Source organism: Nicotiana tomentosiformis, chromosome 2 (assembly GCF_000390325.3).
Source record: "Nicotiana tomentosiformis chromosome 2, ASM39032v3, whole genome shotgun sequence".
In the NCBI taxonomy this organism is placed as follows: Eukaryota; Viridiplantae; Streptophyta; class Magnoliopsida; order Solanales; family Solanaceae; genus Nicotiana; species Nicotiana tomentosiformis.
The window spans coordinates 141,006,092-141,022,667 of NC_090813.1; the positions used below are offsets into that span (position 1 = coordinate 141,006,092).

Sequence of the window (16,576 nt, forward strand, 5' to 3'; positions counted from 1 at the left end):
TCGATATTGATATTCCTTTTGAAAATGCGACATATAATAGTCAATGTAATAAAATATGTTGCATCAAACATAGTCCAACGCTTGGAAATATTTGACTATGTGTTATTTTCGGACAAATTTAAGAGGATATCATTCATTTTCCGTGGTAAAAGTTAAATTTTATATAAGGTCCCCATAAGTATTTTATCCCAAATAACTAATTCTGCTTCCTAATATTTAGCACCATCACTCTATTATATTGTTTGCATCTTTTTTAGTCCCTTAGATATAAAAAAGAGTTGTTACAAATAGTATTATAGAAAGAATAAAATGAACATAATCCGCTCATAATAGTCTAGAAGTAATATTCATACATAACATATAAAAAGATCAATTTCAGAACGTGTGCACGCGATATACATTGAAATAAACCAACGAACCTTCGAACAAAAGAGCAGAAGCTGGATAGTATTGCCAGAGAAATTGCTTATATTTGTAATCTTAGAGCTCCACATGGAGTTAGGAACATAGCACAACAACTTATGTTTTAGCAATAACTTTCTTTTAGGGATGCTATTTGAGTAGCTGAGATGTATTTGGATAAAAGTTGTGATCGCTTAGTTATTGTTATGTATTTCTTCATGGTGATTAATAAAATAAATTTAATTACACAAAAAACAGATCAATTTCCTTTTTTAATGCAGAAAGACTATTATAAGACCAAATTAGAGCAATATGAAAATAGAGCAATTGATTTTTTCTAAAATATTTATTTCATATTTTCTCAGAAATAGTTCACAAAGTTTTAAATGACGTCCTAAAGCTATGCAATCAAAATTTACAATCAAATTTTTGATTTGTAAAATATATTTCTTACATCAAAATTTGGTTTTGAATCATTTGCAGTGTATTATAACTGTTTGATTCTTTTGACTTTCTTTCACTCCAATATTAATTTTATATATTATCATTAATTCGTTCACAACACTAATCGCAATAAATGAATAATAATGTCAAAAATTAAATTACACGTAGTTATATTCCTGCGGTGTTTGATCTCAGTTTTCATAATTTAATTTTATTGAAGTAAAATATTGTCATTTTAAATTTAAAAAATAAATAAACAAATAACGACTAAGCCAAGCGTATTAGGTTTTGTGCTTATTATGGTTAGATTGTAAATTGAGTAATAAATATAGCTTGGAGAAATTTTTTGTCTTATTTTATTTTGGTTTGAACGGGTTGATTTCTTAGAGTTCAAAGGCAATTGGTATTTGGTAGTAGAAATTAAATTCTGATTAGGATCGGTATAAAGGAGTCTTTTATTCAATTATGGAATTGTTTCTTTCAAGGAAAATTTTATATTTTAGAATAGATTGAGTCCCAACAGAAAAATATTACTTAGTCCTAACCCAAAATTATATTTATACCCATCATTAAATTGCTACAAAACGGAAATATTAACTTTAAAGGGCAAAAAGGTTGATCAATTTATCGGGGATATTTTTGTCTCTCAACATTTAGCTTCCTAACATTCGTGTTTTTATAATAAATATATAAGATAAATGGATATAAATATAGATATAGATAGATAGTAACTTCTAGATTTTAAATATATATATATTGGTATTAAAATTAAATAAAATACATCAAAATCTTGAAAGACAAAGTAATATATGGAACTCTATTGCTGAATTACCAAAATAAAAAATAACGAAATATTTAGATTCGACTCGATAACGAAAAGGATCACCAAAATCTTGTGCTAAGAATTTACTGATTCATGGGTATAAAAAGAAAGGTAGGTAATTAAGTCACAATCCAATGAAAGTTAAGTGATGAAATAATTGCCAGCTTGGACCAATCAAACCATGCCGGTGAAACTGCCTTATTCACTGCATACAGCACTAGGGTAATTTCGTAGTTTTATTATATTCTGTACAACAATCCGAGTTGCTTTTCTCTACTGCTAAGCAAAGCAATAGGTAGAGAGAGAAACACAAAGGAGAGGAGAGAGAAAACTCGTCTCTCTGAGCTGTGTGTTGAACAAGCCGAGTGATCGTCTAAATCACCTTCTTTTGCGGCTTTTGATTTTTAGTCAGTTATACTCTCTTAACGTTTTATTTGCATTTTTCGGTTTCTCTGATTCTATATAGTACTAATCTGCTTAATCTCTCACTCTTTGTGTAGAAAATTTTGATCGGTTTATTTATTTTAGGAATAGTCAATCAACTAACGGATTTTCAAGTGTAGAGACTAATTACTTCGATTTTGGGAGATTACTTTTTATTTTTGGAAGCGTTTCGATTAACAGAAAGAAACCCTAGTTTTGATGGCTACAGCGGCTCCAACTCCGGCTCATCATTCTCACCGGAATACTACCCCAGACACCGGCGCCGGCGCCGGCGCCGGTGGTCTCAACAGCCCACAGTCTCGCCGATCATCAGCTGCTGCACGTGGCGTTTCCTCGACTTGGACGCAGATTGTTCGCAGTGGCGATTCAGAATCCACCGTTGTGGCGGGTTCCTCTTTACCTCCTCCACCTTCACTTTCTCCTCCGGTATCTTCTGAGCAAATCGTTCACTCTGATTATTCGTTTTCTGATGACGTGGCTACAGAAGCTCAGCTTGAGAGCTCCGACAATAGCAACAACAATGTGTCTAAAAAGCAGGCTTGGAGTAAACCGTCAAATGGTGCAGCTGAGGTCAGTCCAGTTATGGGTGCTGTCTCTTGGCCTGCTCTCTCTGAGTCCACTAAGGCTTCACCTAAATCGCCGTCTTCTGATTCACTCAAAGCTCTCTCCGACGGATCAGTTTCCGTATCACAGGTTATTTAAACCCCATTCATCAATGCTACTTATCTGTATACGTTGCTCTAACTGATTTTCGGAATGAAATGGATATCGAGGATTAATATAGCCGATCCCAACTACCTTAGGATCGAGGCGGTAGTTGTTGTTGTTTTTGCTCTATCTGCACTCTGATTCTCAGTTTTCGTTGTTTTATTGTGTATGTGTCATATACTTATGAGTTAATAATCCACAGTAATTCTAAAAGCTCATGTATTTGTAAATGTGTGGATTTATAGGGCACGGAAATGGCATCATCTTCTCATAGGCAAGCTAATTCTAACAATGCAAACCCTAATTTAATGTCGAACCATGTTGGTCCCACCCGCCAAAGGTCTATGAAGCGAGGAGGTGGTTATTCAAACCATAATGCATCAGCCAATGGAGGTTTTCCTCAGCAACAGGCGCAGGGTTCTGAGGTGGAAATAGTAACTAATAATTCTGGGAAGTCAGGAAATTTTGGTGCCGAGTTTTCTTCAAGGGATACTAGTCATAGGGATGGTGGACAGTCGGGAGGATTTGGATCTCAATCACATGGTGGAAATGAGAACCAACATCAACGAACCTCAAACAGGAGAGGCAATGTTGATCCACATCCCCGTGGAGATGGCGCATATAATCATGGTTATGGGGGTAGGCGTGATCAGGAACGTGGAAATCAGGATTGGAAACCTCACAGAGGTTGGGGGAATAGGGATGCACCCATGCAGCCACATAGAGTTCCAGCGAGGCCATTTATGGGAGGCCCACCTCATACTTCTCCACCTTTTATACCTCCACACATGCCTGTGCAGCCCTATCGAGCTCCTATTGTTTACCCTGGTGAGATGTGTTACTTCTTGAGTTATTTTGCTGAGTTACTAAGCCCATTTTGTCTCTCTACTGATACTTTAACCAATATGCAGAAGTTGCACCTGTATATTATTTTCCAGGTCCGCTGCCTGATTCATTTAGAATGCCTATGCTTTCTCCTGTGCCACCTTTCTTCTTTCATGTTCCAGATCCCCAGATGCAAACCAAAATAGTGAACCAGATAGATTATTATTTCAGGTAGACACTTCTTTGTTCTATTTGCTTGTAATTGCTCTTATTTAGTAGCTGCCGTAACTGTATTGGTATTCTAAACTCTTCTTGTCCCTATATTTTGCTGTAGTGATGAAAATTTAATTAAGGATACATTCTTGCGACGGAACATGGATGAACATGGATGGGTTCCCGTTATGCTAATAGCAGGCTTCAAGAAAGTGAGTTGGTTTGAATTAAATGCCATTTCTCATAAGGGGAGTTCTGTTAGTACATATTTGTTTACTTGATCCTTAGTGCTTGGCTGATATTTTCTGGTGTACGAGTAGCTCATTCTTTTGAAAATGCATCTCCATATCTTAATTCATTTTGTTGTTGGCAACTGTTAACAATGTTTCTGAGCCTGGTTGATGACCTTAGCTCCTTTTTAGGGTAGGAAGCGCCAATGATATCTTTTCCTCAAACAAGAGGCCTCTCTGTTTCTATCTCTCTTATCAGTGTTGCTTTCTTCCCCTCTTAAGAGTATTATGGGGAAGAAAAAGAAAGTGAACTAAAACTAATGTGAACTTCTAACTTCTTCCTTAGGGAGGAAATATTCCTGCATAGTTTTGACCCTTTTGACTGGATAATAGAATGATATTTGGAGAAAGAAGCAGTATCTCTGGATGTATAGGCTTGCTGATTGCAACTATGATTCGTTTTGTAGTGAGCATGTCTTAAGTGTATGTGAAGTTTTATACGCGTGCTGTTGTTGGTTGTTGATTTTAAATGCTGTATTTTTTGCACATAGCTGTTCTAATTTTGGTCATTTGAAGGCTGGCTAATATAGTGATATGTGGTTGGACTGAATCTCTGGCATTGCAATCGATTTCATCAGTAATTATTAATTTGTTGTTGCGGTAAATGTGTCAAGCTACATCAGCGTCCTTATATAATGAACTCTTGAGCGCATGAAAGTGGTTAGCAGATTTGTGTTTTGAAATTGAGTGATTCTAGCAAGAGGTCAGTGACCACCATATTGTGTTTTCATGTGCACTCTTGGTTAATATATTATCATGTAAGTGCGTGCTGATGTAATAATTTCATTAAACCATTGGTTCTGCTTTTACTGTCATTTGTTCCACGACGTAATTTTTCTCCACTAGGTTAGATGTCTATCTCCTTATTTATTCTTATTGCTTGTAGGGCAAGCCAATTAGGATAGGCGCAGTACTTGATCACAGTCATGATAAGTAGAGTTATTCAGGGTACTATGCATGTCAGCATATGCATAATTTGAATACTTAGCTTTACAGGTTATTCTGTTATTTGTGGAGTCTATAGTTGTTAATGGTTGGTTGATTCTGAAGTTCTTATTCCCTTTACAGATAGTTTTTATCTGCAGATCCCACATCCTTATGATTGATAGTAGATATTAGGATGTGTCTTTAAACAAGTAGCTGTGCTGAGTAGCAGGTAGACAGAATGTGTTTTGAGTGCAAAAGGGATCCTAAGTACTCAAGACCAATCAGATGAACAAGGTTATGTAAAAAAGTCACGAGCATAGCACTCTTTGGAGTGTGGACTGTGGAAGTTATAGCTATGTGGGTGAATCTCTCAAATGTGACTCTTTAGGTTAATTCAAGGGTTTATTGCTTTCAGAAAGGGGCGAAGAAGGCAGGAATACTTATAGTGATACAAGAGAGGTGATTTCTGTGTGTAAGTAGCATCAAGTTCTTTGTGTTTAAAATGGAAGAACAAAAATGTTTTAACCTGAATAATGCAAGACTAGGGCTGGCAAGTGGGCCGGTCCCGGGCCAAGTGGGCCGGTCCAAACGGTCCCGGGCCCGGTCCGGTCTCAAATTAAACGGGCCAAACGGGCCCGGCCTAAATGGCCTTTTTGTAGGGACCGGCCCGGGACCGGGACCGTTTGGTCCCGGGCTAAACGGTCCTGGCCCGCGGGCTAAACGGGCTAAGTGGGTCCAACATATTTTTTTAAAAAAATAAAAAATTAAATAGATATTAGAGACAAAAGGATGTTAAAAAAAATATCTAAGACAATGCTTTATAAATTTTATAGAATTGTGACCTAAATTTTAATATTTAATATCGAATATATATAGTATATAAGATGTATATATAGTATATCGATATAAGATGTATATATAGTATATATATATATATATATATATAAGCTATATTCGATAAGCTATATATACATCCTATATACTATATATAAGATGTATATATTGTATAGTATATATATTAAATGTATAATATGTATATATATATCGATATATATATATATATATATATATATATATATATATAAGTAATAAGCTATATTCGATAAGCTATATATACATCTTATATACTATATATAAGATGTATATATAGTATAATATAGTATAATATATATATTAAATGTATAATATATATATATATCGATATAAGATGTATATATAAGTAATAAATATATATGTATATATAGTATAGTATATATATATTAAATGGTCCATTCCAAAAAGAATCACCCTTTTAGAGACAAAAGGATGTTAAAAATAATATTTAAGTCTAAAGACAAAAATATTGTAAAGAGATATGCCTTGTAATTTTATTATAGCATTAAAAAATATGGTAATATCTTTCTTAGTCTTCATCCCCTATAGAATGAGCACAACAAGTTTACCGAATTGACGAACAACTTATTGAAAATTGATTATCGTTCACAATTGTTCCACAAATTGTAACAATAAAGTAAGCAATAGTAGCAATTATAGAAGAAAATTAGAGAGAGATTGTGATAGATTGATGATTTTGTAAAAAAATGAAAGAATGATGGAGTATTTATAGTTGAAAATAGGGAAAAAGTGTAATTATAAAAAGTTTGGGATTAAAACAAAGTTGGGGGGGTTAACTGGCTATTTTTTAAATAGCCAACGGCTAATTTTGATAGCCCAACGGCTATATTTTTTTTTTTTTAAAAAAATAGCCGTTGAGACCGTTTGGCCCGCTAAGGGACCGGTCTGGTCCCGGGCCCTGGCGGGCTAAATGGTTCCGGGCCTGGCGGGCCCAAATCATAGGACTGGCCCACAAGACCGGCCCAGGCCCACAAAAACCGGGCCAAATGGTCCTGGCCCGCGGTCCCGGTCCGGTCCCGGGCCTGGACTGGCCCACTTGCCACCTTTATGCAAGACAACAAACAACAACAACCCAGTAAAATCCCACTAATGGGGTCTGGGAAGGGTAGTGTGTACGCAGACCTTACCCCTACCCGAAGGAGTAGAGAGGCTGTTTCCGAAAGACCCTTAGCTCAAAAAAATAAAAAGACAAAATGACAAAAAGGAGACAATATTAGTATCACAACAACAATCATAGGATAAATAGGAACACCATGAAATCCAGAAGAAAGATGCAAAGCAAAGGAAGACAATATTAGTAAATTGGAGGTACGCAGAGGCAGGTTTTCTTGAAGATGAGTTAAATTTATTGAAGGCTAACAATTAGGTGGAAGTAGTGCTATTAAAAACTATGAAACAATGAAGCAATGTGAAGCAAAGGGTTGTTGCTTCAGGTGTAAAGTCATGCTTTAGAGAAGTTTGCTTCAAACAGTGGCGTACAAAGTGATTTCGGTCTTTTTTTTTTTTTTGGGAATCTCTCCTTTGAGGAGTTGGATTAAGATCATCATTATTGTACAATGGATGTCGAAAGTAGTATTCTTAATTCCATATTATTTTTATTGTACTAATCTCTTAGATGTTTGATACTTAATAGTTTTTCTTAAATAGTGAGCTTCTCTCCATGCACCTCATCGCTTTTTCACCTTTTTTGAGCTTTTAAAAGCACGGGGAGAAAGAGGAGACAAAGGTGCTGATAATGAGCAATATAAACTTTAGAAGGGTATGATTTGATGCTATAAAAGAGAGTGAGACTCTGATTTGAAATTACTACCTGATTGAGGCAAGTCATGAGTTGAAATACTTATCAAATAAAGTCATCAGTTGAAATAATGATCTAGTAGTAAATATAAATGCATTAAAAGGAGTCTTCTATTTCTTACAAAAACACTAATCTTCCCTAAACATGTTTGGTAGGAGAAGATAAGAGAGCTGTGATTTTGTGAAGGAGTTAATTCATTGAATGAATATTCAAATTGGAAGTTTAATTCTTTACCTTATCTTTTTGGAAGGAGAAGATACGAAAGTTGCTTCAAAGGATTTAACTAGAAAGTGGGTGAAATTTCGGATGGTATTTATATCTGCTCACAATAGTTTCGAGTTTAAGTTATACCACATTGAAAACTATCTATGAGTAGAAAGTCATGTCAGCAAAAAAAAAAATGACTCTTTGCATATGAAATTCCTGGTTTCACCAATGTTCTACATTTTATGTTACAAACTGGGCAATGTTGAGTGACTGCCTTTTTGATGGAATGGTTATGGAGTGCAATTTGTTGATGCTCTCAGCTACAAGGTCACTACCTGTCATTTCTTGCATTTTCGGTCATCTTACTATTTTCTTGTTATTTATGCTGCTTTTACATGTTTTCTCGGTGTTGTCACTTCTTGTTTTTCTTTTCTTTTCTTTTTCTTTTCATTAATGTGATGCTTATGCTTTCCTGAGACGAGGTCTTTTGGAAACAACCTCTCTATCTCCACAAAGTAGGGGTAAGGTCTGCGTATACACTACCCTCCGCAGACCCCACTATGTGGGATTATACTGGGTATGTTGTTGTTCTCAGCTACAAGGTGATCTAACAGTCACAATCATTTCTTGATGGTTATGGGTGGCCCTGTTTTTCTTGAACTTTTGTTGCCCAGGGAGTATAAATTAAAATATCAGTATAAGATATCGACATCTGAGAATCATACAAAGGGTTGTCTAAATATGTCAGAAAATCAGAAAATAAGAGAAGTGAGGAGATGTATATTGTATTGATGACTTGACGAAAATGGAATACAAGACACAACTATTGATAGTGAGAGATAACACTAACTCAAATTTCTGACATGCTTGTGCACTAAATACTTAAAAATTCTAAGAATACTATAAAGGATTCTAATCTGTTCAACATTTTGGGGAGTTAGCACTTGACTGTATGGTTTTAGTTCAATCTGCTGTTTTATATGTATAATCATGTGTTTGTGATAGTTCTCACTTCTCTATGTCCTTATTGCTGCGACTGACGTGGTATAAGGTGGATGATTAATCTTTTGGGTTGAGGTGAAGGCGGAGGGTAAAGTCTTTGGATATCCTTTCAGATCCATGTTTCTTCATTTTATCTTAGTGTGGCCTCCACTTACATGCGTGCCTTAACCACTCTTTGCGGTAACTTTGTTTGCTGTAAAAAAGCTTATTTTCAGCCATTTTTGCAGGTAATGCAGCTGACAGATAATATACAACTGATACTGGACGTTATGAGGTCCTCTACTGCTGTAGAAGTGCAGGTATCCCTTCTATGGTTTGTGGTCTTTATAGACCTTTAGTTTCCACTTTCTTTGGCAAACATAAAAGGAATTAAGGTAATATTTTAGTTTTTGGCAAAGTGCCTGTGTTCTAAAAGAATGGAAACTTAAATGCATCAATGAGCACTTATTAAAGACCTTAGAGATGTGAACATGGAATCTTAAGTAGACCTAGTACCTGTTACCCTTGTGAATGGTTTTGAAGTATTCAACTTCCTTATACAAAGTCCACCACATTCTTCGGAATAGGTCCTGCTAGAAACAAAATATTGGTTTGTAAATCATCCTTGTTCACAGGTGCTGTTTGAATAATATAAAGAGTCTTTCTGCTGATGCCTAGGCTGATTGAGATATTTAGTGCTTCAGAAATAGGAATTTGCTTAAACCACCGAGTTTTGAACATGTGCGCCATTGCCCCTCAGGGATTTCTCGGTTATCACACACAAAAAAGAAATAAAAACAGAGTTAAGCAATTTTCCGGTTAAACTTATTTTTTTCCATGAAAATACTTGGGTACCTCTTGCATGGGCCTATTTAGGTGTTTAATGCTTCAGAACTAGGAAAATGCTTTTAAGAATATTAGTATAGTGGTTGTACTAAAATTAGAAAGTACTTAGGTAGTATTTGCTTCTTAACTGTTAGGGTTTTAAAAGTTTTCTTCGTTGCGTCGTAGGGCGAAAAGTTAAGGCGGAGAAATGACTGGAATCGTTGGCTCATACCACCATCAGTTCAGAATTCAACCATGTCAGGTCCTCAATCTCCACAAAAGTATAGTCCTGATTTACTAGCAGAAAATCTCCAACGTGTTACCTTTGATGATAAGACTACAAGACGTGGAACTGCCGAAGCATATCATAGTAGATCATCATCTGTTGAATTAAGTACTCCATCTGAGCGGTTTGGCAACGAAATGGGCGGACAAGCTGGTGCTCAGCATGTGCAGCCAATGCCAGTTGAAAATCCAAGTAAAAGAGTTTACTGTTCTGTGGTGGAGTGAAGCCCAGGGGTTGGTAGCTATTGTGCTTCAAGCAATCAATGAGTATAGTCATTACTGTTGCCGATGGCAATGACGTATCAGGAAATAGAGACACAATAAACGAGAACAGAATGGGGAAAAGAATTATACTGGCATTTAAGCTGGCAGCTTGATTTTGTTGGGATATGAATTTTGTTTTGTCAGGGATAAGTATTTTCTTTTCCTTTTATGTTATGTTGTTCCTCCATCATGGTTATTTCACAGGCATGGGGAATTTTGATTCTACTTCCTCATGCAGCCCCAGTTTTATTTTGTTTAACCAAAATCTTTGGGGCTAAGGTCACTTATCTTTAAAACGAGGAAAAGCTTATGGAGAGGTATGAAGTTTCTGGCTTCTGATTTTTCTTCCTGAAAAGCTGGAAGACTGGTGCTGGCCCTGGGCACATGATTATCTTGTTATTGTCTTTCTGCTTGTGTCAGTATTGCACCACTGACTTTTTTTATATGTATCCTTTTCCCAAGAGGCATATGCTGCCCTAACAAAACTTAATAAGCATTTTTATGCTTGATTATGATATACTTGGTGTCTTTTCTTCGTAAAATAAGGGAACTATATACTTGTGTGCTTTAGGATTGTGTTAGTTTATTGAATCAACGTGATCACCTGATTGCTGATACAAATTAGGGTGTGTTTGGTAAGAAGGAAATGTTTTTCTTGGAAAATATATAATATAGGTGAATGCTATATGACAAAATGGGTAAGGGCGGGAAGCATGATAGGTCACCGTAACTTGTTATATCCATCATCATTATTCTATCTTCACATGCTCTACTTGTCTTATCTCTTATTTGGTAATTGTTCTACATGTTTAGTCGAAGTTCTTGTTTCCTCTATTCCTTATTCATTATTTAACCTTTGAATTCTTTACCTGAAGTTGTTATTCTTGGAATATCTTGTTGTTGAAATTGGTATTGAGTTACAAAGGTCGTGATTCACATCGTGGCAAAGTATTAAGTTGTGAAATACTATTCTTGTTGAGTTATTCACTTCCGGTTGTTACTGTGGAGACTCTTGAGTACATTGTGGTTGAGCCATGGGCTATTTATTGTGAAAATACTGTTATTGTTGATTTCTTTGGCAAGTTGAGATATTGGGCACTTGAGGTGCGATTTGTGATACGTTGTGATATTGATACGCATGCGGTGGTATAAGGTTTGGAGTTGAAACGCATGCGGTGAGATAAGGTGGGCTTGATACGCGTGTTGCTAGTAGGGGAACTACTTGAAGCAACGCGGTGTGATAAGGTGGGCTAAAACGGGGGAAGCTATTTCAGGAAAAATGATTTTCAAAACTAAATGCAAGGCTCCCGCGATGGTATAAGGAAAGATTGTGAAATGTTTTGTAATTTGAGACCACGAGGCGGTACCTCGGTAGTGATTCTTGTTGATACTTTCCTATTACTTCACTTGTGTTTTGTCATTCCTTGTTGTCATGATCCCAAATTCCTTCCGAAAGATGTCGACGTATACGAGAATATCAACAACAATAATGGATGGAAAATACTCAAGATAGATGTTTCAACAATAACCAACATCGCCTCAACGTATTAACAACTTCCACAACCTTAACATCAAATAACTCAACAATGGAAAAATAGTGTGTAACCACAAAATTAGATAAGACTAACTCACAATAAAGGAAACAATCTTTAATAATGAGTATCAATTAACGGAAGTCAACAAATAAAGGCCAACACGAAAAATTAATTCAACAGTGATAATTAACAACGAAGAGATAATATGTATCAATAAAGGGGCAACAAGTTCAACTAAAGCATATGAGCAATTTAGCAAGTAAGATGTAGAACAATTACTAAACAATTCAACTAAAGCATTTAAGGATAGTCTAACACAATTAAGGATGATTTAACTATGAGAATCTAGGACATAATATGGCATTTCAATTAAAGCATGAAAATAATCTAAGTAGCCTAAACCGGTCAACTACTACGTACAACCCGTGTACCCACTCGTCACCTTGCGTACACAGATTTCACTTAGCACAATTGAATCAGCCATACCAATCCTAAGGGGTAGTTCCCCCATACAAAGTTAGGCAGGACACTTATCTCAAATGGGCCAATTCACAACTCGGAAATAGCTTTTCCCTTAAAGTCCGTATCCACACGGCTCAAATCTAGCCAAATTCGGCTCAATAACATCAAACAATGCTAGGGAATTCAATTGCAATAGATAAAGTTAAATTTTTTACACTTTTTCCAAAAAGTCAACAAAAGTTAACCCGGGGCCTGCCCGGTCGAAATCCGGGTACAATGGTAGATTTCATCTACCCATGACCCCACGAGTTCATATATGCGATTAGTTTCAAAATTCGAGTCCAAATCGACTCTCAAAACTCAATTTTTTATTTTTTAAAAACTTGACAAAGTTTCATAAATTTCTACTTTGATTCACATGATTTTGATGTTAAAATCTAAGATAAATTGATGGAATATGATTAGAAATAGATTAGGATCACTTACCCAAGGTTTGTAGGTGAAAATCTTCTCTCCAAGTTGTCTCCTACCGAGTCTAGGGTTCAAAAATGAGAGAATGAACTCAAAAATCCCGTTTTCCAACTATTTGATCAGTTGCAGATGTGGCAATCGCAATTGCGAACAAAGCCTCGCAATTGCGGCACTGAAAGCTTGAGGGCCTCTTTGAAAATGCGAACTAAAGCTCGCAAATGCGAGATCAGAGGCATGCAGAAAACCAGCAACTCTAACATTTTTGACAACACTCTGCTAAGCGTCCGATGCTCACCCGAACCCTCAGGTCTCCAAACCAAACATGCACTCAAGTCCAAAAATATCATACGAACTCGCTCGCGCGATCAAAACATCAAAATTACACCTAGAACTATGAATTAGACACCAAAATGAATGAGATTTTGAAAGAAACTTAAGAACTTTCAATTTTACAATCAGACGTCCGAATCATGTCAGATCAACTCTGTTTTGTACCAAATTTTGCAGACAAGTCATAAATACTGTAATGAACTTATACCAAGTTTCAGAACCAAAATTAGCAACAAAGTCAAACTATGGCCAAACTTGGGATTTCTTTCAACCTTTAAACTTCTAATTTTCAACAAATGGCGATAATTCAAGTTAGGGACTTCCGAATTTGATTCCGGGCACACGCCCAAGTCCCAAATCACGATAAGGACCCACCGAGACCGTCAAAATACTGATCCGAGTCTATTTTCTCAAAATGTGTTTTAAAGCACGATTTCATATTTTATCAATTTCCTCATAAAAACCTTTAGAAAAAGACATGGGCTGTGTACGCAAATCGATGAATGATAAAAGGAGCTAATCGAGGGTTTGAAACACAGAATTGAGGGTTAAAATTATAAATGACCTATCGGGTCATCACACTTATTTTCTTCTAGTCTCTACGATTAGGTAAGCCTCACAAATAGCAACCACTGGATATATATATATATAAGTACGAAGTACTGAAAGCGACTAAATAATGGATAAAATCGTCTGTAAATAGAATCTCACACCATAAAACCGGTGGAACTGACATCACTGTCCAAAAAGGAAATACAACGGTAAGGAAAAATAAGGGAAAGTAACTTCGAGGCCTGCGGACATCGAGCAGGCATACCTTGAAGTATCCGGTAAAAGCAGCTAGCAAGACCCTCTATCTGCCGGCACGAGTATCTACCGACACGAGCAGAGGTACCTGGATCTGCACAAAAAGATGTGCAAAAGCATAGTATGAGTACACCAAAACGGTACCCAATAATTATCAAGCATAACCTCAGTAGAGTGGTGACGAGGCCAGGTCAAGACACCTACTAGGATATGAAATAGACAGTATAAAATGAAATACAGATATAAAATGGGAAGTAAGAAAGCAACTAATATGGAACAAGATGATAGCATGATCTAAAATCGGGAAAATCAGTAGTAGAAATAGCATGAAAGAAATAACTAAATTGATACAAAGATCATGTACAGACTACAACTACTAGAATGATAACGAATGGAGCAACAAGAAATATTCCTTCCACGACACTTTGCAACATGAAATAACAGCAAGAAACACAACGAGGTACCACCTTGTGTATAATGAAATCAAACCGAGGTACCGCCTCGTATTCACATTTCTCAATTTTAATCACAATCCTTCCTTATGCCGCCGCGTGAGCCTTACATTTGAAAATAGGTTTTGAAAATAGTTTTTTCGAAATAGCTACACGCACGTTAGCCCACCTTATGACGCTGCGTGGCTTCACGTAGTTCCTCTATAAGCAACACACACATAAGTCCCATCTTAAACAACCGCATGCACATCAACCCAAGCAATATACCGGCGCATGCTCATCAATATCATATCACAATAAATGCATTATTTGCCTTACTTCAGTGCAACTATTTTAAGTGTATTTCTCTATTGTCTAATTTATATTGTTATCATTATTACAATGTTATATACTTGTTCAATTTCTTATTTATTTCAATAAGTCCTTGACCTAACCTCGTCACTACTCTACCGAGGTTAGGTTTGACACTTACTAGGTACCGTTGTGGTGTACTCATGCTACGCTTTTGTACATCTTTTTGTGCAGATCCAGGTACCTCCTACCAATCCAGGCACTAGTGAGACGAGCCCAATTTCGGAGACTTCAAGATATACCTGCCGGTGTACACAAGCCTCGGAGTCACCCTCTATCCATTCTATTTTCTTTTCTTATCCTTTTATAGATACTAATGTATAGGGATGTTCAGTGCCATATTATAGAGCTTATGACTTGTATTCGCCGGATTTTGGGAAGCTGTGTTGTGTTTAGGTACAGAGTTTTCCTTATATGATAATGGTTTAGCATTTGAGAGTTTATTCGTTATTTTTAGTTATATTCTGCATGTATGTTAGGCTTACCTAGTCTTAGAGACTAGGTGCCATTACGATATCCTATAGAGGGAAATTGGGGTCATGACAAGTTGGTATCAGAGCTCTAGGTTCATAGGTATTGTGAGTCACAAACAAGTTTAGTAGAGTTTCGCAGATCGGTATAGAGACGTCTGTACTTATCTTTGGGAGGCTATGGAACTGTTAGGAAAAGCTTTACTTCTTTGATTCCTTATCATGCGAATTTGTTGACTTCGAAAATTTAAATCTCTGTATTTCTATTCTCTCATAGATAGTGAGGACATACACAACTGGATCTGATGATCAGACACCCACGCCCCTGCTAGAGCCGCGAGACGTCGGGGCAGAGGCCAGGGATAGGCACGTGGTGCAGCCAGAGCACCTACCCACGCTACTACAGAGGAGCCACCAGTAGCTCCAGTTGGGGGGTAGGCACCTGATGCACATGTTACTACCTCTGCGCTTCAAGAGACCCTTGTTTAGTTCTTGAGCATGTTTGGTACTCTCGCTTAGTCAGGGTTGGTTCCACTTGCTCCTGCCACATCTCAGGCCAGGAGAGGGGCACAGACTCTCGCCGCCCGTACCCAGATCAGCGGGTCTAGGTTGACCAGGTCCTAGAGGTCATACCAGTACAACCGGTTATCCTAGTTAAGCCCGAGGTTAGGACGGCAACATCTGAGGAGGAGCAAATCAGCCTCGAGCGGTACAAGAAGTACCATCCTCCTACATTCAGTGACCTAGCTACAGATGGCGCATAGGGTTTTATTGAAGAGTGCCACCGTATTCTCTATACTATGGGTATTGTGGATTCGAGTAGGGTTACTTTCAGTACGTTCCAGCTTAAGGTAGCGGCTTATCAATGGTGGAAAGCGTACGAGTTGGGTAGCCCAGCTGAGGCAGCTTCACTCACCTAGGATCAGTTCTCAGAGATGTTCATGAGAGAGTTTGTTCCCCAGAGTCTTTGGGATGCATGACGTGCAGAGTTTGAGCATTTGCGACATGGTGCTATGACCGTGTCAGTGTATGCTATCAGGTTCAGCGAGTTGTCCAAACATGCACCGGCTTTACTCTTCACAGTCAGAGAGCGTGTCCGTTGATTTATGAGGGGCTCAACCACAATATTAGATTTAGCATGGATCGAGAGTTGGAGATTGATACCCCATACCAGCAGGTGGTGGAGATCGCTTGGAGATTGGAGGGTATGTGGGACCAGGAGAGATTTGAGAGGGAGACCGAGAGTCCTCGAGATTCTGGCATATATAGTGGTGCCCGTGCCCCAGTTGCAGCCCGTCATGGTAGAGGCTATGTGAGTTGTCCTGTTCATTCAGCACTTCTAGCTTCCAATGGTATTCCGTCCACTCC

General features: G+C 37.3%; 1 protein-coding gene across 1 annotated transcript; it reads left to right on the forward strand.

Annotated features, from left to right (window-relative positions):
- Positions 1 to 1,939: 1,939 nt before the first annotated feature.
- On the forward strand, positions 1,940 to 10,847 carry LOC104085174 (la-related protein 1C-like). Its single transcript, XM_009589148.4, has 6 exons — positions 1,940 to 2,806; positions 3,067 to 3,649; positions 3,733 to 3,877; positions 3,981 to 4,071; positions 9,205 to 9,276; positions 9,968 to 10,847. The coding sequence occupies exons 1-6, from the start codon at positions 2,312 to 2,314 to the stop codon at positions 10,289 to 10,291; spliced, it is 1,710 nt and encodes a 569-aa protein (XP_009587443.1). The 5' UTR covers positions 1,940 to 2,311; the 3' UTR covers positions 10,292 to 10,847.
- The last annotated feature ends 5,729 nt before the right edge of the window (positions 10,848 to 16,576 follow it).

Coding starts and splice junctions, on each gene's coding strand:
- LOC104085174 (XM_009589148.4), top strand. CDS start 2,312: ATGGCTACAGCGGCTCCAACTCCGGCTCATCATTCTCACCGGAATACT. Junction 2,807..3,066: donor GATCAGTTTCCGTATCACAG/GTTATTTAAACC, acceptor GTGGATTTATAG/GGCACGGAAATGGCATCATC. Junction 4,072..9,204: donor TAATAGCAGGCTTCAAGAAA/GTGAGTTGGTTT, acceptor CCATTTTTGCAG/GTAATGCAGCTGACAGATAA.